At 39.2% G+C, this 27,487-nt stretch overlaps 1 protein-coding gene across 2 annotated transcripts in view; it reads right to left on the reverse strand.

Moving 5' to 3' along the window:
* AFG2A (AFG2 AAA ATPase homolog A) overlaps window positions 1-27,487 on the reverse strand; it is a 275,456-nt gene that overhangs the window by 175,509 nt on the left and 72,460 nt on the right. For both annotated transcript variants that reach the window (XM_066233605.1, XM_066233616.1), the window contains exons 11-14: window positions 26,605-26,814; window positions 16,308-16,361; window positions 14,233-14,312; window positions 4,684-4,810 (exon numbers count right to left, since the gene is read on the reverse strand). In XM_066233605.1, the coding sequence (XP_066089702.1) occupies window positions 4,684-4,810; window positions 14,233-14,312; window positions 16,308-16,361; window positions 26,605-26,814 (471 nt within the window). The remainder of the gene's footprint in view (window positions 1-4,683; window positions 4,811-14,232; window positions 14,313-16,307; window positions 16,362-26,604; window positions 26,815-27,487) is intronic.

Raw genomic sequence — 27,487 nt, forward strand, 5'->3', positions numbered from 1 at the left:
CATTGCTTGTTGTATGTGCCTTGGCCAGGCAAAGCCCATGGTTCTAAAGCAGTGATCTCAGTGTTCCAGGTCCATCGACGTTCTATCCCCTGCGCCACCATGGGTTAGGCTTAAAGCCATTCTTAAAGATACTTTTTCCATTTATCAATTTTGTTTTGCTTCCGGTAATTTTAGTTTCATCTATACAAATTAAATATTACAATTTTTAAAAAATTTGAATAGTTAAAAGACTTTAAGATTCCCCCTGATCTCGTGAAAATAACTCTGTATCTAATTAGCAAATGCTTTCAACATTTTAGTCTAAACTGCTCATCCAAAATTAATTGGTTAAAAAACAAGAACTTATAATTTTAAAAACTAATCAAAGTACATATGTGTCTACTGTATTTTTCACTCCATAAGATGCACCTGACTATAAGACACACCTAGGATTTTAAGGAGAAAAATAAGAAAAAAAAATATTCTGAACCAAATAGTGTGTTTAAATATTTAATAAAATACTGTATTTTTCACTCCATAAGCTGCACAGGCATTTCCCCCTCCATTTGGGGGGGGGGGGGAGTACGTCTTATAGAGCAAAAAATACGGTACATATATGGTGTACATTTATACAAATATACTTACATATGTTTTTTTGCAATTCTTTCTGAAGCTTCTTAAAGCAAAAGATAACTAGTCATTAAGTGTTAACAGTGTGTAAAAATACTGGCTCTTAAAACATTTATTTTGTTTTAAGATTAAAACACCTAACATTAAACAATTAGGTGTTTTTAGAATTGAGGCATTTAAGGTAACATTTTACAGTGGATCAAAAATATGACTAAAATTTGGGCAAGATATTTCCTAAACTTTAATTTCTCAAAGTCTACGGTACTGCTACTAATGAAACACAGCACCTGACTCCTGGGGCAGTTATTATTAGCAGGCAAGAAACCCAAAAACAATGCATAAAACCTAAAATGTAAAAAAGAACTACTTTCATCCCTTCCATCTCGCACTTTGGAGAAAAGTTCTGCCCAAAATCTGGTTAAGCATTTTTTCCAGGAGATCCAAGACATCCACGAAAGTATAGTACCCTAAAGAGAAGGGGGCCATTGACTTTGGGGTTTCTGATTCTTCCAGTGATTCTTCTAAGATGAGCCTGAAGGGAAGCCCTAAACCTTACACTGGCCCAAGAATACTCCCTCATTTCTAAGTTTACCTTAAAAATTTCTCAAGGTCTTTTGTACCAGGTAAAGGTAAAATCTAGAATAAATTACACCTTACTATAAAACTCAACAGCTAGGGTTCAATTTAGGTCTTACAGGGAGAAATGTAAGCAAAACAGATTATTATTCCACTGTATTGGATAACAGACTTACAAAGTGTTACACATATAAAGAGCATGAGAAAATATATCCTTTAAAAAAACACAAGAATTTAAGTCTTTTCATTCTATTTTTAAGAGAGATTACATGAATAACTTGAAGACATATTTCTGAATAAAGCAAGTCAGGGAAACCTGAGAAAAGACAGCAGATGCCACAGAACAAGGACATTTCAAAGGAACTGGTTTGTCGCCAACCCTACAACAGGCAAGGACAAGCTACCCTCTGAGAGTTCCATGTTCTCAGTGCCCAGAAGAGAAGGTAGGTGGCGGTGGGGAAGAAACAAAGAGCACTGCGGTAGAAGAGTTCTAGGACAGCCGGCCACAGAACTGCGGGTCAAGAGTGGACACACACCTCTCAGTCACTCAAGTGCTAATCTAGGTGCTCTGTGTTGGGCTTTTGTAAACATAATTTAGGTCCTGAGTCAGTTGACCTGAAGGTGGGAAGTTTTTCCTGTGGGGGCCAAACCTGATCAGGAGAGATTTAAGAGGTGACTTTTGCTGGCAATGGGCATTTACACCATGAGAGGAATATGATGGAGATTCTCTTCTGTTGCTTCTGAAGATGGAAGGGAGCATGTGATGGTCCCCAGGAGCCCAGAGAGGCTCCCAGCAGAAGTTCAGTCCCTGGGTCTCCAATCACAGGAAGTGAATTCCTCCACAACCATGTGCACTTAGAAGAGGAATACCACCAGCTCCTGACGAGAATGGAGTCTGGCCAACACCTTGTTTTTAGCCTTTAGTTAGTCTCTGAGCAGACAGCTCCACATGCCATGCCCAGATTTTAGCAAAGTTGCTAAATTAGACACTTAAAATTTGTTATACAGCAAGAGCATTAACACAAGCACTAACCAAGCTAAATCATTCAGTTTGATTTAGAACCCAGAGAAGTTTACTGTAAGTTCAACATCCTACTTCAAAAACTGTATCTAACACTGAGGACATACAATATTAAGAAAGCAAAGAAGAACACTATTAAATTAAGCATTGCGGAGAAGAAAACCGAAGAAATTTTAGAACTCATTAGCCATGGAGTCATCAGTAGACATATGTCATAAAAAGACAATGTAGTCTTAATAGGACAAAGATGATTTTTGTGGATTCAGCACCTTTATTTGTGAAATCAAAAGGTGAAACTAGGTCATCATTAAGAGCTTCTTCTGCACTTTCTATAATCCTTCCGCAGATACAGTCCTACCTTATTTACCGGCATCAGAGAAGCCCGAGCACTGACCCAGATCCTACAAAATGCTCAGAACTCACCTAGCTTCTTATATAACACGCATCAGAAAAAACGAACAAAAACAATTTATCCAGGTCTAAAGCTTTCTTACCTGTATTTGACTCCAGGGTCTTTGTCACATAGCAAAATACCTAAGTAAATGAAGGCAAGACTTTCTTTCCACATAAAAGCAACTTCTGTATCTTCAAAACTCTAACCCTATACCCAGGGTCATTTTTTAAATACCATTTTTAAAACTGAAAGTCTGTGTATATGTGCACAGAATAGGAGAAGCTCTTAGGTCATAAAATGTTAATAGAAAAGGAGAAACTGCTGTATGCTCTGCAAATAGAGTATTACTCTCAATTTAAATCCTTGTTTAAACAAACTATACATTCAGTAGAAATTAGACACTTAAAATTTAGTTGGCTCCTTTATTTTATTAACCTATGACCCGGGGGAAAGGATATAATAGCCCGACAGGGCTAATTTTGTTCCTGTATAGTTTATTTAATGCCACAGCTTAAGTAAATTCTTAGAGAAGTATAATCTATTGTCATTTTAAACCTAATTACTTCACAATCAACTGTTAGGCCAGGACTTCTAGAAAGTTGTTAATAATAATAAATTTGAGTCTAGTCCTAAATAACCAAAAATTTATCTTAGTAAGAATGGAAATGTTAAAAACTTCTAAAAAAAAATTAGATGAAACAAAAAAGAATCACCTAACTTGAACTCTCTAGGGAAATATACTGAGAGTTTGGTGTAAACATGGGGGAGGGAAACATCAAGGGACTGTAAAACAGTTTCATTAATCTAAGACGGGTTGGGAACCTACAGCTCGCGAGCCAGATGTGGCTCTTTTGATGGCTGCATCTGTCTCGCAGACAAATCTTTAATAAAAAAAATAATAACGTTAAAAATATAAAACATTCTCATGTATTACAATCCACTCATTTCCTACCGCTCATGTTCATGGTTGCAGGTGGCTGGAGCCAATCAGAGCTGTCCTCCAGGACAACACCAAATTTTTATTGGATAACGCGTAATGTGCACGGGTCATTGTATGGCTCTCACGGAATTACATTTTAAAATATATGGCATTCATGGTTCTCTCAGCCAAAAAGGTTCCCGACCCCTGATCTAAGGTGACCAATTATCTTCCTTTAGGGAAGACAGTCCTTCTTTTATAAGTTCCATCCTCCCTTGGAAAGTGACCTTCTACATGTCCTCCTTTCTGATATTGGAAGACTAATCCATAAATGTTCGTATTCAATCAATGCAGAGTCGATCCATTGCGTGTGATGTGACGTATCTGTAGCTAAATGAGTACTTTTTTCTTACAATTATTATTAAAAATTAATAGACATGTAAGCATAATTACAATATAAAATATTACAAATGTTATTATGTATTTATCATATAGTATATTACTGTTGCAATGAATAAAATGTTTCTTTTACTTACAATATTGTTTTCTTCAATTTATTTTTGTCTTCCTTTTCATTGTAAAAAAGTTGGTCGCCTTAATCAATCCCAAACCATAAGCAATAAAAATATAGATAAAAGCTGCTTTTTTGTTCTCTTCATTTCCTTTAATTTAAAAGTTTTTAGTATCCTCTAGATCAGGGGTCTCAAACTCGCGGCCCGCCCAACAATTTTGTGCGGCCCGCAGACGAATCCACGAAGTTCAAAATATTTTGGATAAAATTAAGTAAGCCTAGGGGCCTACTTGTATTTTTCATTTCTCTAGCATCCTAGCTAGATATTAGCTTAGTTAACAGCAGTTGTGATGCGAACTAGTTTCTGGTCGTTTTGTGACACTGAGTAAACTGCATGTACGATTGTGCTTGTTGTACTGATTTTTTTTTGTTTTCAACTGCAGTGAGAAAAGTGTTGCGTAACAGTTGCCTTTTGTAGACCTAGTGCGGCCCGCTGAACTGCTGTGATCTTGCTCTGCGGCCCACATGCTGAGTTGAGTTTGAGACCCCTGCTCTAGATGAAATACTAATTGGGAAGTAACTGGACATAAAAGAACTCATAATCAAAAGACCCTGTTCTGGACTGGGCAGCACCCACGGGTCTGCCTCCTTACCGTATCAATCCTGTCCGGGCGGTTCGTAGCAGCCAGAATCGTCACGTCCTTCAGCTGCTCAATGCCGTCCATTTCCGTCAGCAGCTGGGCCAGAACCCGGTCAGCCACATTGCCAGCACCTGAGGAACTGATGTTTACAAATACCGTTTTAAAAATCTGTTTACCTATCTCCAAATACTCCATTATTTTAAAAATATATAGTCTTGAACAAGAAAAATTATGTCTGTTTCCAAATATAAAATGCATGCTTCAGAATTCATTACTTGTTCAATTTCAAACCCCCAAACCAACTATATCCAAATCATTTCTTTCCCTCCATCAGCAACCGTGTTCATTTTCTTCCCAATAATGACATACTACATGAGTGTCAAATATAAAAGATCTGGGAAGAAAGATATGATTATTTAAGAAGTGGATAAATGTGAGAAACGTCAAGGAGATACAATCAGTAGGGCTGGTAAACAAGCCTCCACGGAGTCACTGGGGGAAAAGAATGCGAACACGTTGAGTGTGGTATGCCTGGCGGACAGCTTGAGATTCAGACATTTAAAAAAAAGAGGTCTGAGGCAGAAATAAAGTGCTCACAAAAATGAGGGGATATTTCAAAATGAGTTTGAAGCGATACAATGTCCCTAACTTGTGTGAGCAGTACCTCTGGAAGTCTTTGCCATGAACATGGCACCTGGGAAAGGGAAATAGAGATTACCCAGGGAGTGTGTAGGGAGTGAGGAAAAACAAATGAATGACAGGACACTAACATTAATATTTTAGAAGGGTATCCATCAGCTCAGGCTGCCATAGCCAAATCTCTGACTCGGGGCTTAAACAACCGAAATCGCTTCCTCGGAGTTTGGGAGGCTGAAAGTCAGAGACCCGGAAGTCAGAGACCGGGTACAGACAAGGTGGGTGCCGGGGGCGGGGCTTTGTCCCGGGTGGCCACATGGCCTCCTCCGAGGTGCATCTGCACAGCAGGGGGGAGGGAAGGGAGAGAGAAAGGGAGGAAGAGAAGGGGAGAGAAAGAGAGGGAGATGGGGGGGGGGGGAGGTCTCTTCTCCTAAGAACCAATTTCCATCAAGACCTCATTTAAACCTAATTGCATCTCAAAGACCTGTGATCCATACTTCTTTTGGAAACGCATTTACTTAGCACTTCGTTAACTCTTTTCCAAGCTCTAAGTCAGGTGAAGTATTCCAAAACTTACAAATGCTTCTTTATAATGAAGATAATGATGCTTCTATGTACCTGAATACAGGTCACAAAATTCTCCAAGACCTTCTCAGTGTTTAATTTTTTTTTAAATGACAATAAAACATGGTAAAGTCAGACTCTGACAATAACAAGCTAAGTGAACTCAATCTCTAGCTTCCCTACACCTTTATGCCCTCACTCGAAAAACAAATGTCTAGTGATTCTTTGGTAGACACTGTGCTACATACACAGCTGAGATAGAGACATTGCTGTTCTCTTGAGGATTTCATAATTATTGGCTTGTATGAATAATGAAGCCATATATACATATATATATCCTTCTAGCTTTAGAATTCTGTGATTCTGTGAAGGTATTATGTACCACGTAAGTTATTTCACTCGTTATTTTAGATTAAAATATACATATTCAGAAACTTATTACTGACACCCCAGTCAGGATTTCTAAACAGAAAGAGGTGAACTCATACTTGTCCAATTTGCTCCTTGTCACAGGGTTAATGACGGCTGTAAAGAACGTGCAAGGTGAGGTGAGGGAAAGTCTTTGGTTCCCGTCACCCACGCTGCCTCGTCCTTGGCCTCCACAGATTACTGAGAGCTAGCTGGGAAATAGCAGTGAAAATGTTTTGTGGACTGAGAAATGTTCTTGGCTGAATTTCAAAGCTGCAGTAGGAAACAAAAACCATAAAACTGATATCCTAGGAAATCAACTCCCAGAAAAAGTTTAAAAACAAATATGTAATCACTAACATAATGAAATGTTTTCATAAAACTATTATCTGCTAGACATAGGTGATGTGAAAATGGAGAAAAAAATCTTCAGCTGTAGAAAACATTGAAGCCAGACTTTCCCAAAAGGTTAATTATCTCTTTTCCCTTAAAAGGTCAAGCTGCTTTCCCAAATTAGTTGTATTCAAGAGTCATAAAGTGCCACGGACCAAAGGGACCTCATATCTTTTAAAAACAAAAAAAAAATTATTTACTGATTTTAGCAAGAGAGGAAGGCAGGAGGGGGCGGGGGGAGAGAGAGAGACAGGAACACAGATCTGTTCCTGTACGTGTTCTGACTGGGGATTGAACCGGCAACCTCTGCACTTCAGAACGATGCTCCAACCAACTGGGTCATGCAGCCAAGGGCAGGGCAGGACTCTAGGTCGTAAAACAGTCAAGAACCTGCAGCCGCAGACCAGATCCAGTCAGCCAACTGTGCTATCCCCTTAGACCAGTGCACCAGGGCCTCTCTCACACCAGGGAAGCAGAAACTGTTTCGGGAGGGACGGGATGGCCCCCCAAACCAGAATATGTGCTACCTTCTCTGTTGGAGAAATCTCACTGCTATAACGGGAATTAGTACATTATTGTTTTAAATACACAATAATTCACAAAAATAATATATTTATTTTCTTTTCAACTCCTCCGATAAAAAAATGCATTATCTCTTTATCTGATTTCAAAATTATAAACCATCTCATTTATCCAATTAAAAATTTTCAATGTTTTTCTTGTATACATTTTAAAATGTCATGAAGAGTTCCAAACAAATTTGTTTCTTAAACTCTGTATCTCCCACACCTCTAGTCATTATTCAGGTTTAAGAGACCTAAAAAGAAAGACCTAAACAAGGCTAGCCCAAGATATCCTATTCTGAACACAAGCATTGCCTGTGATGATTTTCTTGGTGACATAAAATGCAAGCAAACTGTCATTTAAAGGCAAGGCAGCCTGACCTGTGGTGGTGCAGAGGATAAAGTGTTGACCTGGAATGCTGAAGTCACCAGTTCAAAACCTTGGGCTTGCCTGGTCAAGGCACATATGGGAGTTGATGCTTCCTGCTCCTCCCTCCTTTTCTTTCTTTCTCTCTCTTTCTCTCTCTCTCTCTCTCTCTCTCTCCCCCCATCTATCTAAAAGTGAATAAAAAAAAGTGGCGCAGTGGATAAAGCATCGGACAGGGATGCAGAGGACCCAGGTTCGAGACCCCGAGGTCGCCAGCTTGAGCACGAGCTCATCTGGTTTGAGCAAAAGCCCACCAGCTTAAACCCAAGGTCGCTGGCTCCAGCAAGGGGTCACTTGCTGAAGGCTCGCGGTCAAGGCACATATGAGAAAGCAATCAATGAACAATTAAGGTGTTGCAACGCGCAATAAAAAACTAATGATTGATGCTTCTCATCTCTCTCCGTTCCTGTCTGTCTGTCCCTGTCTATCCCTCTCTCTGACTCACTCTCTGTCTCTGTAAATAAATAAATAAATAAATAAGATTAAAAAAAAAAAAGGCAAGGCAGATACAATAAGAGAGACTACCTGTCCTATGACAACAAAAATAATTCCCAGTTCCTAGTCAAATGCTGTAACAGGCCCTGTCTCAAAGAAAAGTCAGACCTTTAACCTCTATGCTACAATACTTAGCACAGACAAAACACAAAACGAAATATCCACAGAACTCTGCTATATGTCATGAAACTTTTTTCTTAATCTATTCCAGTGAGAGAGGAAGGGAGAGAGAGGCAGGAACATTGGTTTGTTCCTGTGTGCCCTGACCAGGAACTGAACCCAGGAAATCCACATGCCAGCCCAATGCTCTACCACTGAGCTGACCAGCCCGGGCCTAAAATATTTTTTCTAATATCCAAAATGCTTGAGTTTCCTCCACTAGAATATAAACTCTGTTGAGAAAGGATTCATTTTTATCCATAGCACTCTATTTCTATCTATATAAAAATTATTATTCTAAAAATATTTATGTAGAAATTACAAAAACACTAAAAGTACTAAAGCAGTTACAAAATGCCAGGTACTATGTAAAACAATACATGTATTTAATTTCAATAACCAAGAATTTGTTACTATTAACTCCATGAGGAAAATATGGTTTATAGAGGTTATGAAAATTGCTTTAGGTCTTTCCTGTTCACTGTTCTATCTCCAATACCAAAATTGCTTCAGAATGAGCAGTATGCAGTAAACCAGGGGTCCCCAAACTGCGGCCTACGGGCCACATGCGGCCCCCTGAGGCCGTTTATCCGGCCCCCGCCGCACTTCCGGAAGGGGCACCTCTTTCATTGGTGGTCAGTGAGAGGAGCATAGTTCCCATTGAAATACTGGTCAGTTTGTTGATTTAAATTTACTTGTTCTTTATTTTAAATATTGTATTTGTTCCCGTTTTGTTTTTTTTACTTTAAAATAAGATATGTGCAGTGTGCATAGGGATTTGTTCATGGGTTTTTTTTATAGTCCGGCCCTCCAATGGTCTGAGGGACAGTGACCTGGCCCCGTGTAAAAAGTTTGGGGACCCCTGCAGTAAATATTTAGTCAACGGGTAAATGAATGAATGAATAAATAAATGCTTAAAAGGAGTCTTAACAACAGTCCAGTTAAACAGAAAGGGTCATTACTAATGTAAGTCACTGAAAAAAATGCACAATAAAGACAAGCTTTAGGCCTTGCCCAGTTTGCACAGTGGAAGAGCGTTGGTCTGGTGTGTAGATGTCCCGGGTCCAATTCCCGGTCAGGGCACACAGGAGAAGTGACCATCTGCTTCTCTACCCTTCCCCCTCCCCCTTCTCTCTCTCTCTCTCTCTCTCTCCTGCAGCCATGGCTTGATTGATTAAGTGCATAGGCCCCACACGGGTTCCATGGAGCCTCTGCCTGAGGTGCTAAAAATAGCTCAGTTGGAAGCATGGCCCCAAATGGGCAAAGCACGGTCAGGGCACATGCAAGAATCTGTCTATCTCCCTTCCTCTCACTTGGAAAAAGAAGGGAAAATAAGCCTGAAAGCTAAGTTAGTTAACTACAAGCCTGAAAGCTAAATTAGTTAACTACTTAAGATTTGGAATCCTGGAATCTGTGGTGTGGTAGTCAAGTCAAAAAGTGGCCCAGAGTGTCTGCTCTGGAGTGGAAATACCTGAATTTAAACCCCAGCTCTGCTACTAGCAATAAGTAACCCGAGTGAGGTGTTTACACATCTAAATGCCTAAAGTGCCTCACCTGTGATGTGGAGGTGGGAACAGGGCCTACACCTCCCATGGCTGTTGTTATAATCTGAAGATAATACAGCAAAAAGCCACAACAAGGTAGGTGACAATAGGGAGTCACTCCAAAAACAGGGAGTCACATTATTTAGAAGTTACTTAAGTTAACAAGATGGGTCTCTCCACTCAGGGACTCTAAGTTCCAGAGTTATGTTCCCAGCCCCAAACCTCTCTAGTCTGCTTGAAGTCTGGCACTACCAGCATGCAGTGGCGGTGATGAGCTTGACTGAGAGGGTCGGTGACAGAGGAAACTGCTCTAGGAGTCTCCAGGACAGCCAGTGGCCATGTCCTCTGTGACATGGAGAATATGGAGACATTTCTGGGGGAAGGGCTGCTGCCTAACACTGCCCAGCTCGCTCTCCCCTCCCCCTACAAACCTTGACAAAGGTAATAAATAAACTAGCTGGGAGGTGGGGCCGAGTCCCTAAGCCGATTGTCACCTGTATAATATCCTCCTTTGCATTAACACAGAGGCCTTCTTGTGAGCTTTTTCTATATCTGTAAAACCCTTAAAAGTTTCTAAATGAGTATTACCTCATACAATTAGTCGGGTATAATTCAAATCCCTTCCCTACTTCTGAGCCTTACTTCTTCCCATATTACCTGTTTTCCAAAGAGCTATGCTACTTTATACAGCACTTTCAATTTTCCCAAATTTTATGGAGATAACTGAAACAATTTGCAGAAGAAATTTTACATATACTCCAACTCCCAATATGAAGACAAAAAAATCTTAAACAAAACAATTTATCAGTAGTAGTCAACTTGGTCCCTACTGCCCCCTAGTGGGCATTCCAGCTTTCATGGTGGGCGGTAGTGGAGCAACCAAAATATAGATATAAATAAAAAGATAGATTTAACTATAGTAAGTTGTTTTATAAAGATTTATTCTGCCAAACTTAGCGACATAAAGTACTTGGTAAGTAATTATTATTATATGCTTTAACTTGCTGTAACTCTGCTTTATAAATTTTATAAAGTAAAGTTACTTCCCTACTTTATAATCACCATTACTGTGGAACCAGTGGGCGGTTAGAAAATTTTACTACTAACAGAGATACAAAAGTGGGCAGTGGGTATAAAAAGGTTGACTACCCGATTTAAATGGTCAGGCAGATACGGCCTAGCGTGCGGAGGACCCAGGTTCGATTCCTGGCCAGGGCACACAGGAGAAGCGCCCATTTGCTTCTCCACCCTTCCGCCGCACTTTCCTCTCTGTCTCTCTCTTCCCCTCCCGCAGCCAAGGCTCCATTGGAGCAAAGATGGCCCAGGCGCTGGGGATGGCTCCTTGGCCTCTGCCCCAGGCACTAGAGTGGCTCTGGTCGCAATATGGCGACGCCCAGGATGGGCAGAGCATCGCCCCCTGGTGGGCAGAGCGTCGCCCCTGGTGGGCGTGCCGGGTGGATCCCGGTCGGGCGCATGCGGGAGTCTGTCTGACTGTCTCTCCCTGTTTCCAGCTTCAGAAAAATGAAAAAAAAAAAAAAAAGTTAAATGGTCAGGCAGATAAAGAGGAATCAATATAAGGCTGATTTATTTTTTCAAGTCCCAAAGAAATTTAAATGGGCAGGAAGAAGAGAAATTAGTGGTTGTAATTGGACACTTTTATAAGTATGGGGAAAAAAATCTCTTTGTCTGAAAGACAAATATTTCGAAAGCTAGACAATTACTATAGTTATCTCTGTTCTATTTACAATGTGCTGTCTGCAACCCTCCATTTCATGTCTAATTTGAGTAATTTGAGTCACCTGAAATAGTCAAAATAATTGTTTAACATGCACAGGATAGTAAGGACTAACTAGTATGTATGTATGACAGTTCCCTGCTCAATTTGTTAGACATCTTAAGTTTGGAAACTGAAACTTTGATAAGAAGAAAAATTCTTCTTATCCACTGTCATTTTTGAACTAGTGATATGGGTTTGATCTAAATGTTATTGCTTGAACAAATGAAAGCAATGACTTCTACAGCCCAATATTATGTAGAAATGTCTTCCAGTTTATGGAATTTTTTATTTTCCTGTTTTTCATTTCTTTAAAAATATATATAAAATTGGTTTAGTATCTTAAAAATTGTGTATTTTTGGCATCCATCAGTAGCTGTTTCATTTCCATTTCTTTAAACAGCTAAAGAACAACAACATACAACATTCATGGGGAGGTTTTATTTGTTTTACCTTTAAGGTAATAGCAATCTAATTAGATAAAACAGTCATTTTCTGGGCAATGTTGGCCCATAACAAAATTAGGAAGAAGAAACCCTGCATATATGATAGCACTCTATGAGATTCTTATGGCTATAAAAAATAAACTATATGAGACTCACTACAACTGAAGTACAATCAAAACTGTCTACTTTGGACCAGTAGTGTTACGTTTGCTTTACCAGTCTCATCTTTGTTTTCTAAGATGTCAAATAACTTTTGACCCAAAATTTTCTATACAAACAAAAGTGTATAGAATTCATTTGTACTTAATGTGAATGAACCACTGAAGGAGGGAGGTACACAGTACAGAATATGACGAATGCTATCAGAGGAAATGGTACCCAGAGGCTGCAAATCATTAGCATCTCTGATACTTGAGCAAGTTCCTACTGAGCCAAATTGCCTGCAAAAACAGGGTATTTCTACCAAGTATATTATCTGGTCTCTCACACTATTTTATTTCAAAAGCATTTTATGAGAATCTGCTACATATTCCATCTCCCATCTGGTTCATATTTAAAAACACTGTTCCTTTTTAAGCTCTAAAAATAGATGTCCCTAATGTCACATATGACTGTGGCAGGTCACACTGCTTCAGCTAACTGCTCTGGCTTCCTTTTCTTCTCCTGTTGTTAAGCTGCACTTGAACTATTGGCATCTTTGATGCCATCTCAGCTCAGAAGTAATGAAAGAGCCCAAGTACTTGAACTCATAAAACAAAAGAACCTGCAGGCATCCACAGGGGAGCAGGCAGGCTGGGGAGAGCAGGGCAGGGGGGAGAGCAGGGCAGGGGGGGAGAGGAGGGCAGGGGGGGAGAGCAGGGCAGGAGGGGGAGAGCAGGGCAGGAAGGGGAGGGCAGGGTGGGCAGGGGGGAGGGCAGGGCAGGCAGGGGAAGAGAGCAGGGCAGGAAGGGGAGGGCAGGGTGGGCAGGGGGGAGGGCAGGGCAGGCAGGGGAAGAGAGCAGGGCAGGGGGGAGAGGAGGGCAGGGGGGAGGGCAGGGCAGGCGGGGGAGGAGGGCAGGGCAGGGGGGAGGGAAGGGCAGGGGGGGAAAGCAGGGCAGGGGGGAGAGCAGGGCAGGGAGGAGGGCAGGGCAGGAAGGCGAGGGTGGGGCAGGCGGGGGGGGGGGAGGGCAGGGCAGGGCAGGGAAGAGGGGAGGGGAGAGCAGACTGGGCGGTGGAGGGCAGGGCAGGCTCCCTCAGGAAATTTCCTAATGCCAGTTCACTCTCTTCTCCAGGAGGCCGTGTGACTACCCAGGAAGGAGGAGCACCGCATTGCTTCTTACTGACTCTGCCCCTGGGGCTCACATGGTGCCCTCTGCCGTAATCAACTTACCACCAGCGAGCTTTTATAATCCTTATATGCATCAAGAAGCTATGAACAAGGCATACAAATTAACATACGCCAACATGAAGTACTTGTACATGTGCCTTAAAGGACATCTAAGTATTGTAGGAAAAAAAATCATACTTCCACATAGTTCAGAGGTGCAGAGGTTGTTGGTTTGATCCCTGGTCAGGGCACATACAGGAACAGATCTATGTTCCTGTTTTCTTTCACCCTTCTTCTCTCGCTAAAATCATATATATATGATTATATATTTAAAATACTATGAAATTCTCTTTATTGCCTGAGGTTCAGGAACAAACTATTAATACTAATTTTTGCTCTATTGTATCTGATTATATTCTAGAAATGAGATTTAATCCAGAGAATACTAAAATCTGTGCAATAACATCTTTTATGTATTCTAAAAGCCTCTAGGTGCCATTTCCTCTAACAGCATTATGTACAGATTCTACTGTATCACTATATTATGCTTAATTAAGCTTTGTCTATAATTTGAATCATATATTTATAACAACTTAAATTTTAATAGACAGTGCTGAGGTCTCTATAGATAATAAACTCTAAAAATTCATTCAAATGCCCCAGTTGGATATCAGTGTCTTTTTTTTTTTAATTGTATGTGAAATTATATACATAAAGTATTTAATGGTATAAGAGAAAAAACTACATATATTGAAAAATGTTTTCTTTTAGGCCCAATGTACTAGCAGATAGCGCTGGTATAAGAAATGCTGACGGTGAGCAGCAGCCCTGTGGTGTATTGCTTACCTGCCCCTTTCCACCGCGAGGGCATCCAGTTCATCAAAGAAAATAATGGAAGGAGCCACTGCTCTCGCCTTGCGGAAGATCTGGTGGAAAGAACAACACATTAGTAAGATCAGAAAAGTAAAGATCAGGAAACTCCAAAAAACTCTGTTATTGGTTTTAGTTTGCAGACTGTTTAGAGTCTATTATGTACAAGACAATCACCACGATCATTCTGTCTATAACCTGTACTAGATGGATACCACTGCACAAAGACAACAGGCACCCACAGACGTCTGTCTGACGGCAGCAGTGTGGTTAAGCAGTCAGACAGTCTCATCTAAAATCCCAACTCCACCATTTTAGTAGCTGTGTGACCTTGAGTGGGTAAATTCTCTGAACTTCAATTTCAGTATCTATCAAATGCAGATAATGATAAATGCCAGCTTCACAAGATTATTTTAACCCTGGCCAGATAGCCCAATTGGTCAAAGCATTGTTCCCAAGAGCAGAGGGTATCGGTTCGATATACAGGAACAGGTCAACTTTCCTGTCTCTCTCTCTCTCTCTCTCTCTCTTCCTCCCTTCCTCTTTTGCTAAAATCAATCAACCAATAACAAAAACTTTTTAAAAAGATTATTTTAAGAATTGAATAAAAAATAATGCACAATGCTTAATGCATAGTAAGAGCTCAGTATATGATAGGTATAATTGCTATCATAAACACACATTTAAAAGGAAAACCATAAATGTGTAAAAGCAACCATAATTTAACATATAAAATACCCATAAACTGGAAAGCCACATGCTTTATCCATGAACTTTATGGGAAAGAAATAGTTAATGTAAAGCCAGGACAAGAAAAATGGCCAAAATAGGCTGGTCAGACCCGAAGTCAATCTGATCAGCATCACAGACTGGCCAGGTAGCCATGAAGGTGACATGAGGAATGGGCTAGAAAAAGTCAGCATGAGCAGAAAGAAACCCACGCATGTGCTACCTGTAACCTAGGCCCCCATTTTCTCATCACAAGTATCATGACCATAAAAATACACAATTACCAAACATTAATATTAATAAACATCATTGGAATCAATGATGAGGCTGTTATTATCAATTAATGTTTTATACAATTATCATCATCTACATTTTAAGGAAAAAAAGACAAAAAGTAACAAAATTTTCAGTTGAAAACTAAAGTGTTCCAACTTCTAATACTCAGGCATTTATTTCACAAGTGGAGACTGTTAACTCCACTGCTATTTGAGTGTTTTTTCCTTGCTTCGCTTCTGTGAGGACACAGGGCGCCCTGTGAGTCAGCCACCTCCGCTTGGGGAAGTCAAGCTTGTGATCAAACTGCTGGCGTTACCCGACTCCAGTGCCCTGACTTTACACGAGCTTAGCATGTGTAGCTTCTGCAATACGGAGAGGTGGCCTAACAGGCACAGGCTTCAGAACTCAGAGGCAGGGGAAGGCATTGTCTAAATCCCCATGCAAAGGTAAAGAAGTAAAATAGGAGAGTATAGTGACATTTTCACATCCTAAGCTTATTCAATTTAAAGGACTACCTCGTTTAAAAGATTTAAATCTTTCTGAGATCACATGTTCTTTCTATGTATAGACATATCCTTTTTAAAAAAATAAAATGCCGGTAGCTGTTAAAATTTGGAAAAACTAAAGGGTGGTAATACTATGGGGCTTAAAAACAAAGTATTGTAGATTAATTTTTCAACTGCAAGTCTGCGAACTGGTCCGCCAGAAATTTCACGCTGGTCAGCAAAAGAGTTAACCATCCTGATGTCATATGAGGATTACAGACCCAATGACCTTAGTCAAATTCACTTATGCGCAGGGTGATTTCTGCCTTAGTGGTACCCGAAATAATTCTCCCGTTTTCACTGGTCCCCAGATGTAAAAAGGTTGAAAACCACTGTTGTAGATGATCAAAAATTTTAAATAATAAGATAATATTTGCCTAAAGAACAAAATATACCACTAGAATTTAGATTTGGAAATTTCAAAATCTGCAACCCAATGCAAAATGGAGAGCGTCCAGAGGACACAGTCACCGAGGTCCCCGTGCGCCGTCATCTCCTCACCTCTCTCACAGCTCTCTCAGACTCACCAACATACTTATTCATTAATTCAGGCCCCTGCACGAGAAGAAAACAACTGTTCAGTTCTTTGTAACGTGACCAAGTGAACATCTTTCAAGGAAAGAGCAAATACATACATAAAAGAAAAAAAGGGAGACCCAAAAGTCTGCTTGGAATTAAATTAGTTCCTTTAGCATGCTTATTCTCACTGGGTGTTATTTATGCCTCAAAAACTAAAACCATTTCATGTTCTAAGAACTACAACATTGATACAAAGGAAAGGCTGTGACCATAAATGTCTTGTTCATCTGTCTACCTGTCGCCCACATTGTCACCCTTACCAGGCACGGTGCTAGGCAGTGAGGATGAAGCAGTTGAATCCAGAAGACCAGCAGAGAACAGAATGAGTTCTTAGGCGCTGTTCTAAGTGGGTCCACGCCAGCTGTCCTTCTTAACTGTGGAAATGTCTCTCACTAAACTCACGGTTCTTCCCAGCATCTGTCTCCCACGGATACCCTTTTCCCACACACTTCACATCCCACAGATGCTGTGTGTGTGTGTGTGTTTCTCACTCTACAAACACACACAAACCTCATTTTGAACAAGATTCATGCTCTGTCCCATGTAAATGATCAGTCCACACATTAACGGATGTGCCAACTGGCCAACAAGCAACTTCAAAGTACCTGATAATGTATAAGATGACCAATGACAAGAACCTCTAGTTCAATAAACAAGAATATTATTGAACCACTGTTTATGGTGACAACAAAAAATAAACCTAAAAAAAATATAAAAGTTAATATAAAAGTGAGTAAACTGTAGTGTGATCATAGAACGGAGAGCTACACTGTCAAGGTACGTATGAGAGGTTGGACTGCAGAGATGGTTTAGAAGCAGAAAGACCAGCAAGAAAACTGTCATACAGTCGAATGCACTACCTTACACATTCATAAACAAGAATCAGTTCTTAATGTTCTGCCAAATTTGTAAAGGTCATGGAAAAGTTGCACTTTTCCCCATTGGTCATTAAGACCATTTCTGCATGCTTTCACCTCTCATGATCATTTTTACAGTCCTGCACTACAGTGCAGAACAAGGCCTGACCATTCATAATATATAAATGAAAGTCAAATAAAGCAGCTACTATTCATTTACATACGATAAACTACACTTTTAACCAAAGGGGACTGTGAACAAAGAGTTCAGCAATTGAACAATATTACAAAATTCAAGGCCCACTCAATAAATAAGCTTTAGATAATTAGAAGAATGGATTCTTGCTAGGGAGGAATTGGAGGGGAGAAAGTAAGGAAGGGGTAAGAAATGTTTATGCAGAATTTATTCAGTTTAGGGTGAGCAATCAGGCCAGTGTGGCCTGATAATAAATCAGAAAGGAATTGCTAGTGTTCCTGTTGTTTGTTTTATAATTATTACTATGCCAACTCTATACGTATTATTGTTATTGTTCTTATAGCAAATGTCCATAGAGTCTAGGGCGTGCTGTAAAATAGTTCTCCAGTGAAGACATTTCTTCAAGCAGGCAATACATTCAGTGCACTTATACTGCTTTCTAGTCATCAGGCTTAACTGAAGGGAAGCAGTTAAAGGATCTAGAGATGATACTCTTCTCCACAGACTGTGGCTCTAAAAAAGATGACCCGAACCATCAGTCCCGGAAAACACAAAATTACAAGCATCCCTGATCTCGGAGAACACACTGCCAATAGCCTGCTAGTGGTAACAAGGAGATCAATACATGTTAAATGTCTGACGTACAGGCAAACAGACCTGGTACTCTGGTGTACACAGGGAACATAGCATGTAGCCTCACCTAGCAAGGATCACTCCAGCACTGCACAGAGGCAGCTATCGGAAACCTGAGAGGAAACAATGCTCTTTCTCTAAAAACAAAACAAAGAAAAAGAGGAAAAACAAAAACTCAACCATTTGAAAGTCTAACCTAAGAATTTAGCACTATGAAGAAAGTCTGCATTGGAATAATTACAAGCAGGCTACAGCAGTAGTAAAATACTTCAACAGGGCCTCTGAAGAACGTGCGATTTTGTTCAGAACTTCACACTGATAGATACTACCTGCAAAATGTGACCCCAGCAGCTAGAGTGAGATGTGACATGAATCCAGATCCTATAAGGTCAAGGCAGTACCACCAAGGAAGGTTATTTTGAGTTTGAAGTTCAAACTGCCAAAAATCACTGTGTTCTGGTACACAGTTATAAAGGATTAAATTCAGTTTCAACAATATATACTATACTTTATTCTAACACTAATGCAAAACTTAAGGGAACCGAAACTGGACTGTCAGATATATATATATATATATATATATATATATATATATATATATATTTTTTTTTTTTTTTTTTTTTTGTATTTTTTTTTTTTTTTTGTATTTTTCCGAAGTTGGAAACGGGAAGGCAGTCAGACAGACTCCCGCATGCACCCAACCAGGATCCACCTGGCATGCCCACCAGGGGGCAATGATCTGCCAATCTGGGGCGTCGCTCTGTTGCAACCAGAGCCATTCTAGCGCCTGAGGCAGAGGCCACACAGCCATCCTCAGTGCCCAGGCCAACTTTGCTCCAATGGAGCTCTGGCTGCAGGAGGGGAAGAGAAGGACAGAGAGGAAGGAGAGGGGGAGGGGTGGAGAAGCAGATGGGCGCTTCTCCTGTGTGCCCTGGTCGGGAATCGAACCCGGGACTCCTGCACGCCAGGCCGACACTCTACCACTGAGCCAACTGGCCAGGGCCGACTGTTATATTTTTTGTTCCATTTGCAATCAAATACACATCCAATTTTTCTTAAATTACTATTTTATTTTTTAATTTTTAAGATTGTATTCATTTTAGAGAGAGAGCGAACAAGCAGGGGAGGAGGGATCAGGAAGCATCAACTCCCATATGTGCCTTGACCAGGCAAGCCCAGGGTTTCAAACTGGCGATCTCAACATTGCAGGTCAACTCTTGATTCACTGCGCCACCACAGGTCAGGCCATATCCAATTCTTAAACATAGAAGAAAACAGCAAGTAGCATCAGCTAATATAAAATCTTGCTAAAGGCTTGTTATCTATTATTCCCCTTTACTGTTTAAAACATTCTTCTGAGGTAGGTATTCCTATCTTTACAGAAAAAAATCTGAAGTGTAAAAAGGTTGGGTAATTTGCACCAAGTCATAGCTCAGTAAACAGCAGAACTGAGATGTAAGTCTCTTACCATTTGCTGCGCCCGACCATCAGAGAAAATGCCCCGAATGGTTGACCACCAAGAGGCAGAGGGGACAAGGACAGGTAAGATGTATTAGAGAGCTCCTCGGAGAATGTCATCAGAGAGAGGGCAAAGCAGTCACCGGGTGTAACCCAGCTCACTTAATACCGGAGGGCACGGAGCTAAGAGACAGAGAAATGCCCAGCCTAGAAAAGTCAGGCGGCAGAAATGAAGGCTTGAATGCAGGGTCTGGGTTCCTGCCTACAACTTATTCTAAATCTATGATGCCCTCTGTTTTCGCCAGGTCCTTAAAAACAAAACAGGAAATGTGGCCCATAAGATTTTAACTGGCAATCCAAATTCAAAGGTATTTGTGAGAGCAGATCAAGCACCAAGGACAAAGTCTAATTCTCCATAAATAAGGAACGTACAGTATGGTCCGTGTGTCCTATATCTGCTCATCAAAAAGTAATGCATGAGTACCCAGAACAGACCAGGTCAATGCGCCTGGACAGTTAGTTCTTTTCTAGTTTACTTACCAAACAGCTGTGGTGCGTAGCCTGCCACACTCCCCCTGTCTAGGTACCAGTGCTTCACAGATAAGGGTGATCAAGAAAAACAATGAAAAGTAACTTAAGTACCATAAGTTGCCTTAGTTGGGGGTGGCGTTATTTGCATGTTTCCATGGCCGAGATCAAGTTTACAAAACAACTGAAATACCATAAATACGTGTAATATTTGAACAGTTGTTGAATCTACTGTGAACTAAACCCAACTTATCTTTTATTGTTTCATTATTTTACACAATATCAGTCACAAATTCAAAGGTAATATTTACACCTCATACTCTTGCAATCTTGCCGCTTTAATCTACTGGGTTTCTTCCAGGATTCCCAATGGCTTTTTAAATGTGTCTGACACCTGCCTGTTGCTTTTGGCTATTACAATTTAAATCAAGTTTTTATAATCTCTAAAATGTCTAGGGAAGGCAAGTTAACCTGAGTTCTAACTATGGTTAAATGTTATGGAATATGCTCATAAAAACCCAAGCTTACATGACATAGAAATACATATATGTAATGTAAGTAAAGGATCTTGAAATTAATAAAAAGAACAGCTTCAGCACATACAGAAGACCACTTTGAAAAGGCACTTTAAAGAGTTTGAAAACAGGCATTAAGTGCCAGGCTTTGGCCAAGGAAAAACCCTATAAAGTGACAAAGGCTGTCAGGGACGGAACTCAAGCTGTTCCTCTCAAAACAGTATAGGGGGGGGCATGGGGAAGACAGGGGTACGTGGTGATGAACAAAGACGTGACTTGGGGTGAACACACTATACAGTGTGCAGATCTGTGTATGGAATTGTGCACCTGAAACTTGTATAGTTGTGTTGACCAGTGTCACCCCAATAAAGTCAACGAAAAATAAAGTATAATACAAACCTTCTTCACAATTTATTCACTCAGAAGGAAAACAATTTTTTTTAGAACTTACAGTGAAGGCACCATGCTGACTACATTTAAGCCAGCAATCAAGTACACATGCACATATGCCCACCAAAACCCTTAGATTCCTGACCCTCTTCTCTCTCTCAATCTCCTTTATTATTTGTGATGCAGAACCTTAATTTAAACACTGTCTCAACTTCCACACTTTCATTTGTAGAATGACCACTCTCTTGAACTCCAAATCCATATTCATAACAGCCTTTGGGACCTGTCTGCCATATTGTTTTAAAGGCCCTTCAAACTCCACATGTCTAAATCCCAATTCAGTATCTGCTCCCCCCTTCCACCTGCCTCTCCCCTCACATGCTCACTCTTCGTAGTTAGGGTACTTCCTACCCTTGTTTCTCAATTCTCACACACAAATTTATCAAGATTCTGACTGTTGCCTATTTCATTGCATCACTTGTTTAGTCAAGTGTCTCGCTCACTAAATTATGGGCTAATAGACAGCAAGGAGTCATTGAATTCATCTTTGTTTAGCATGGACAGGGTCAGACAGAAGGTACTTAATGTATAATTTCAAGTTACTGTTATAATTGCAAACATTTACAAATATTTTTTAAGTGTTACAGACAAAATTGTAATATTTATTTCAACTCCAATTATATTCTATTAAAATGAGATTGAAAGGATAACTAATCTCTTTCCGCTGGAATCTATGAATAAAAAATTAAACCAATCCACCAATAAAATTTTCTCAGTTATAAACTTCTTAGAAATCTAAAAGCATTCTTCTCTTTCTAAATCTCTCTAGGTCTTCTTATATTCCAATTGCTAAAAGTCTTGTTATTATATTGTATATTATTGTAATTTTTTGCTCTTAGCCAAATGTTATAGAATATTTTCATATCAAGACATATTTTACATACAGTTGTTTTATCAACTGATACAAGCCCTACTAAAAAATATTTATTAACCGATAGTTTTAATATAGGATGTCTGAACTTTAACATGTCATCTTATACAGTGTACAAATAATGCCAAATTTAAGTAAATCCAATTTAACATCTACAACACTTTGTGGTACTGACAATGGCATATAAACTATTCCATTTGTCCTAAGAATAATCAGTTACTATTTCCTAGCAGCCATTTAAACAGCAATAAAACTACAGATCTGTCTTTAGTACCAATGCTAATAACTGCCAGTTGAAGTGTGTGAGGCACATTAGACAACATTACTGGGAGAAGTCAAGGGAATTCTTAAAGTTAAGAAAGAAAAACCCTGGAGGAAATTAAATAGAAACTCAAAAGCTCTCAAGACTCTAGACAAGCCCAAATAGCAACAAACCTATAGAAGGAGGAGTTAAGGTCCACAAAAGGCACAAAACTGAATCTAGTTCCTGGTGAGTCTCTAAATTAGAAGTTATACCCAAGGTGAAAGAAAAAATAACTAAAACTCTAAAAGAAAGTATTCTTTAGAAAGTTGGGGTCTGGGGCTTGGGCCAGAACCAACACACACCTTTATAAGCTTCAACTGAGAACAGCAGTGAACAGGCAAGCTCGGGCAGCCCCAGATCCGGTTCCCCAGCCAACTTCCTCCCAGGGCTTTTCTCGGTAACTTTCCACTATCATGACAGTGGGTGGGGGAATGGGGTGGATACAATCAGGAGGGGTCTCCTCCAACACGCTCACCAAGGAAACAGCAATCTTCCCCCTGGTTCTCCTCCTCCTCCTCCTTCCCTGCATCCCACCCCACTGCACGGTGCAGGACAGTACCCTGGGCCAGCCGTCAACTTCACTTACATTCACTGAATGTCTATAATATGCCTGGGTCTGTGATGCTGACTTTAAACTCTTATTTAATTAACAGACTTTTTTCTGGGGGCTAGGGGGGTAAAGTTAAAGTCTTACAGAAGAACTGAGCAGACAGTACAAAGAATCCCCATACATCCACCCCTACCTCCCACCACACACTTAAGTGCGATTCTTCAACCACTAGTCTTTCCCCATTCACTTCTTCTTTACTTGTCAGGTTCCTGTTTATTTGGCACTGATTAACTTTTCTTATTAATTCAAACAACTCCTACTCCAAATCGACACTATGTTTCTCAGTTTTCTTTGTCCTAGAGCAGTGGTCCGCAAACTCATTAGTCAACAGAGCCAAATATCAACAGTACAACAATTGAAATTTCTTTTGAGAGCTAAATTTTTTAAACTTAAGCTATATAGGTAGGTACATTCCTTATCGAGGTAGCGCCCGCATGTGGTGTTTTGTGGAAGAGCCACACTCAAGGGGCCAAAGAGCCGCATGTGGATCACGAGCCGCAGTTTACCGACCAGGGAACTAGAGAAACAAAATTCTTTTTAAACTAAGTCCAAGAAATATCTATCTTTCTACTTCTCTGAAACTGCCTTATGGAAACTACATGAAGAACCTTCTCCAGTAAGTTAGTGTAATTAATGAAAAAATCCCTGGGTATTAGTTTTATTTAAAAGAAATGAAAGAGAATAATGAGAGATCCTATAATACAGTAGGTTCAAAGCCCAGGTTCTAGGTCAGAAAATCCTGAGATCAAACTTCAGTTCTATGACCTTGGAAAAGTCACTTCACTCTCTTTAGGCATCCTTATCCTTATTTGTAACCTAGAAACCAATCTTAAAGCTTCAGGGATGTAAACGAGGTGTCTCTGTAGTTTTCCATATAATGTCTGCAGAATGGGAGCTCTTTGATTTACAGACGAGCCTACAGACAAAAGCTTAAAGATGAACTTCAAATTTACCAACTTCAAATTATCTTGTACCTCTGACAACAGAATGATACAGGATCTGGTTAAAAGAAGAAAAGCAATTACTTTAAATTGTGCACTGCTCTGAATAAAATACAGTTTCTGGAAAATAGGATTTATTTTGTACAACTCAACTCCTCTCTGAGACAAATATCAGAAGAAAATCTCTCCCCCCAAAACCAAGGATACACTAAGCTTATTACATTATTGTAGTCACCAGTATAGCTAATAAAGGACTTGCTGGAAATCCCTGTCAGAGGCCTAGCCATTCTTCTTCCAGAGTCAGTAACAGTTGTTCATAAAGTGCAGCAGCCCAGCTACCCAAGGGTAATTAATCTATTGTAGCACTCCCGACAAAAGCAAGAGAAGCAGAGAGGAAATTTCAATTGGAAAATATTTGGACATAATTGACCCAGATGACAAACTAAACTTAAGCATATGTCAAGTGCTATGGTCGGCACAAAAACACACATAGCTGCCAAAGGACTTTAAAAGCCCACACAACTGGCCAAGGTGAAGCAGAATTGGCCAAGGTGAACTCTGAGTAGAGTATGCGTCTTTAAATCTCTGTTTAGAAAAGATACACAGAGGAAGCTAACGGGTTCTAGCATAAACTCAGAGAAAGAAACGTTTCAAGTCTTTTAATTCTTTATCTTAGGAATTAAAGGTAGTTATCACTACGAAACGTGTCAGGGAATTTCTCCTTTTAATGTATCTAAAATACCTGTTTCCCCACTGACTAAAAAAACCTCTATGTCTACTTGTTTCTTGATCATTTTCAAAATGTGTAACACTTGTTATTTCAAAAAGCTCAAACTTAATTATAATATCGAAAACCCTTAGAAAACAAACGTATACAATGAACCAAGAAGGGGAATTGTTCATCATAAAAAAATAAAACTAGAAATAATAATTCCCAGCTTTTTTGTCTTCATCGCCTCATACGTAAACTATATGACAAAGCTACTTTAACTCTTTTCACAAAATCAGACCAAGATGAAAGGACCAATGAAAATGCAAAGAAAAGCAAATTAGTTTTTCATGTTCCCAACTTTTACTTTTGAAAAAAGTTAAATATATAGGAAAAGTGAAAAAAAAAACAGTAAAATGTACACACATTGTTCATTAAAAATATACTCCAACCAAATTAAAAAAATAATACTGTGAAACTATACTAAATTCCACAGTGAATAAAAATCTATATTAAATAAAAATCAGTAAACAAGTATGAACTCAAATTAGTAAGACAATTTCTTAACATAACTTACCTTTTGTGTGTGTGACCTAAAAGAATTAAAAACTTAATTGAAAAGCTGAACATATGGTTGGCTATTTTACATGAACAGTGTCCAAGATAAACCTTTCAAAGAACCCTTTGAATCCTTTTCTCACATTGAAAAAAGACAAAAGTCAAATTAAACTATATAAAGTTGTGAAAAATTTCATATTAAGAAATGGTAAATATATTTTTAATCCTAGAACAGGCCAGAAAGCAGTCCTGGTAGCATCTGGAACTGTTATCTTGGATCATGAAAGAGTGAGGGGCTAGTTTCTCAGAAAATATACGTGTTCTTCCTTGAGATTCAAGTGCAAATAACTAGGAGCTAAGTTCTTATCAGATAAGGTGCAGAGATTTCTAGTAGACAGAGAAAATTTGGAGTTTACCATACACAGTTGTAGAATTACATGCCAGAGCAGGCACAGGAAAATGGAGATGACAGTAAGAACAGGAAATGCCGGTAAAATGACCACGTCCATTACCACAAGGCAGGGGACAGGAACCAAAGAAAAATGAACGTATTCCTGGAAATTTTAAAATCATTCATTACTCCAACAGTGAAAACAGTGGTTGTGATTTAGCATGATCATAATACACATGGTCTCCTCACCAAATCTTCACGATCTAGTATTCTCCAGAAAAAAGGTAACAGAAAATAAGCAAACATTAGGGATTATAAAGATACTGATGCTTAAAAATAGGTTAAACTTATCTAAATATCACTCCATAAAAATTGTTAGAGAAGTAAAAAACTGACACTCTATTCAAGTTTTATTCTTTCAAGTTGCCAAGGATTTCAATGTTCTAAAATAGAAAATGTATAGTTATGAAAAAAAAACTCTCTGGTAATCTCAAAACATTATTATGTACCTCTTCTGAAATGAATCTGACATTTTATATATTTAAATACATATTTTTGTGGTCAAGTCCACAGAAATGGCTATAAGATTTTATGTATGTATATTTAGTAACTGGATATATCATTGTGTTCCATAAAATTTATTAAAATTAATATCTGGTCCTAAAGTAAATGTAAAACTACATATCAAATAGGGTTCTCTATCCCAACAAGGCAGCTGGTAAACAAACACACTGTCTGTGTGTGCCTCAGAGTACAGACAATGTGTGTACATCCTCTGACTGCAGAAGTGTTTTTTAATTTAGTTTTATCGTATAAAGTACCTGATTTCTTTTATTACATATAAATTTATAATATTAAATTCACAATCGTATTTATTTATAATTAAGTCTTGGTTAAGCAAAAGTGATCAGTATAAATTAAAAACGTAAAAACCAAGGAAGACTAGTTTCTAATACACAAGTATAAGAAATACTGAGAATCAGGAAATAAAACAGTCTTCTACCGTCCACCCTCATTTGCTGATGAACACGCTCTAATTTACTCATCTCTCATCTCCCTATATTACATTGCCATCAACCTCAAATAAAAGTCAGCTACTCCTTACGTTGCCTTCTTGTTCTCTGAAGTATAGGAATCGGTAGATGGGTGCTAAGCGGTCTGGAAGACAATAGGAGCAATTTAAAATTTAACATCATACCTTTATGGCTAGAAAATTCAGTCCACTTTCATTGGCCAAAGCCTTTGCGATCATGGTTTTAGAGCATCCAGGTGGCCCATACAGAAGAATTCCTTTAGGAGGCTGAACACCCATTCGGGTGAAAGACTCGGGATGTTTCAAGGGCCACTCCACAGCCTGTTTTAGTTTCATTTTGATATTTTCCAGTCCTCCAATATCTGACCAGGACACCTGTAAAACAGAACATTTTCTAAACACAAGACTGCCAGGACAAACAGAGAACTTTAAAAGAATATCAACAAAAGAAGTACAAGAGAGTGAAGAGAACCATTTTAAAATCAGGAAAATCCTAAAAAAAAACAAAAACAAACCCAACAATATCAAGATTAATTAGGAATGCCTAAAATATGATCTGCATATTATAGAAATACTAAAAGAAATGCTTCTGCTTGCAAGTCTTATATAAACAACTGTTTACATGATTGAACACACTGTTGAAGTTTATCTTCTATTCTAGATGGCTTTAAAAATTAGGTTTCAAAAAAAAAACAACAAGGTTTCATCTGTCTGAAAACGGCCTGAATCAGTGAGCCCAATTCTTGTCTATATCTATAATTTCTTAAATTTCTTTTTAAAAAGTTATCTACCTATTATTTATTTATTTACTGGTTTTTGAGAGGAAGGGAGATGAGAGGAAGGGAGGGAGGGAAACAAGGAGGGAGAAACAGAGAGAGATTGATTTGTTGCTCCACTTAGCTGTGCATTCATTGATTGCTTCCAGTATGTGCCCTGACCAGGGATTGAACCCACAAACTTCTGTGTCACAGGACAACACTCTAACCAACCAAGCTATACTTTCAGGGCTAACACATATACTCTTTTCTGTCTTTGGCATATCAATAAA

Source organism: Saccopteryx bilineata, chromosome 1, assembly GCF_036850765.1.
Source record: "Saccopteryx bilineata isolate mSacBil1 chromosome 1, mSacBil1_pri_phased_curated, whole genome shotgun sequence".
Classification (NCBI taxonomy): Eukaryota; Metazoa; Chordata; class Mammalia; order Chiroptera; family Emballonuridae; genus Saccopteryx; species Saccopteryx bilineata.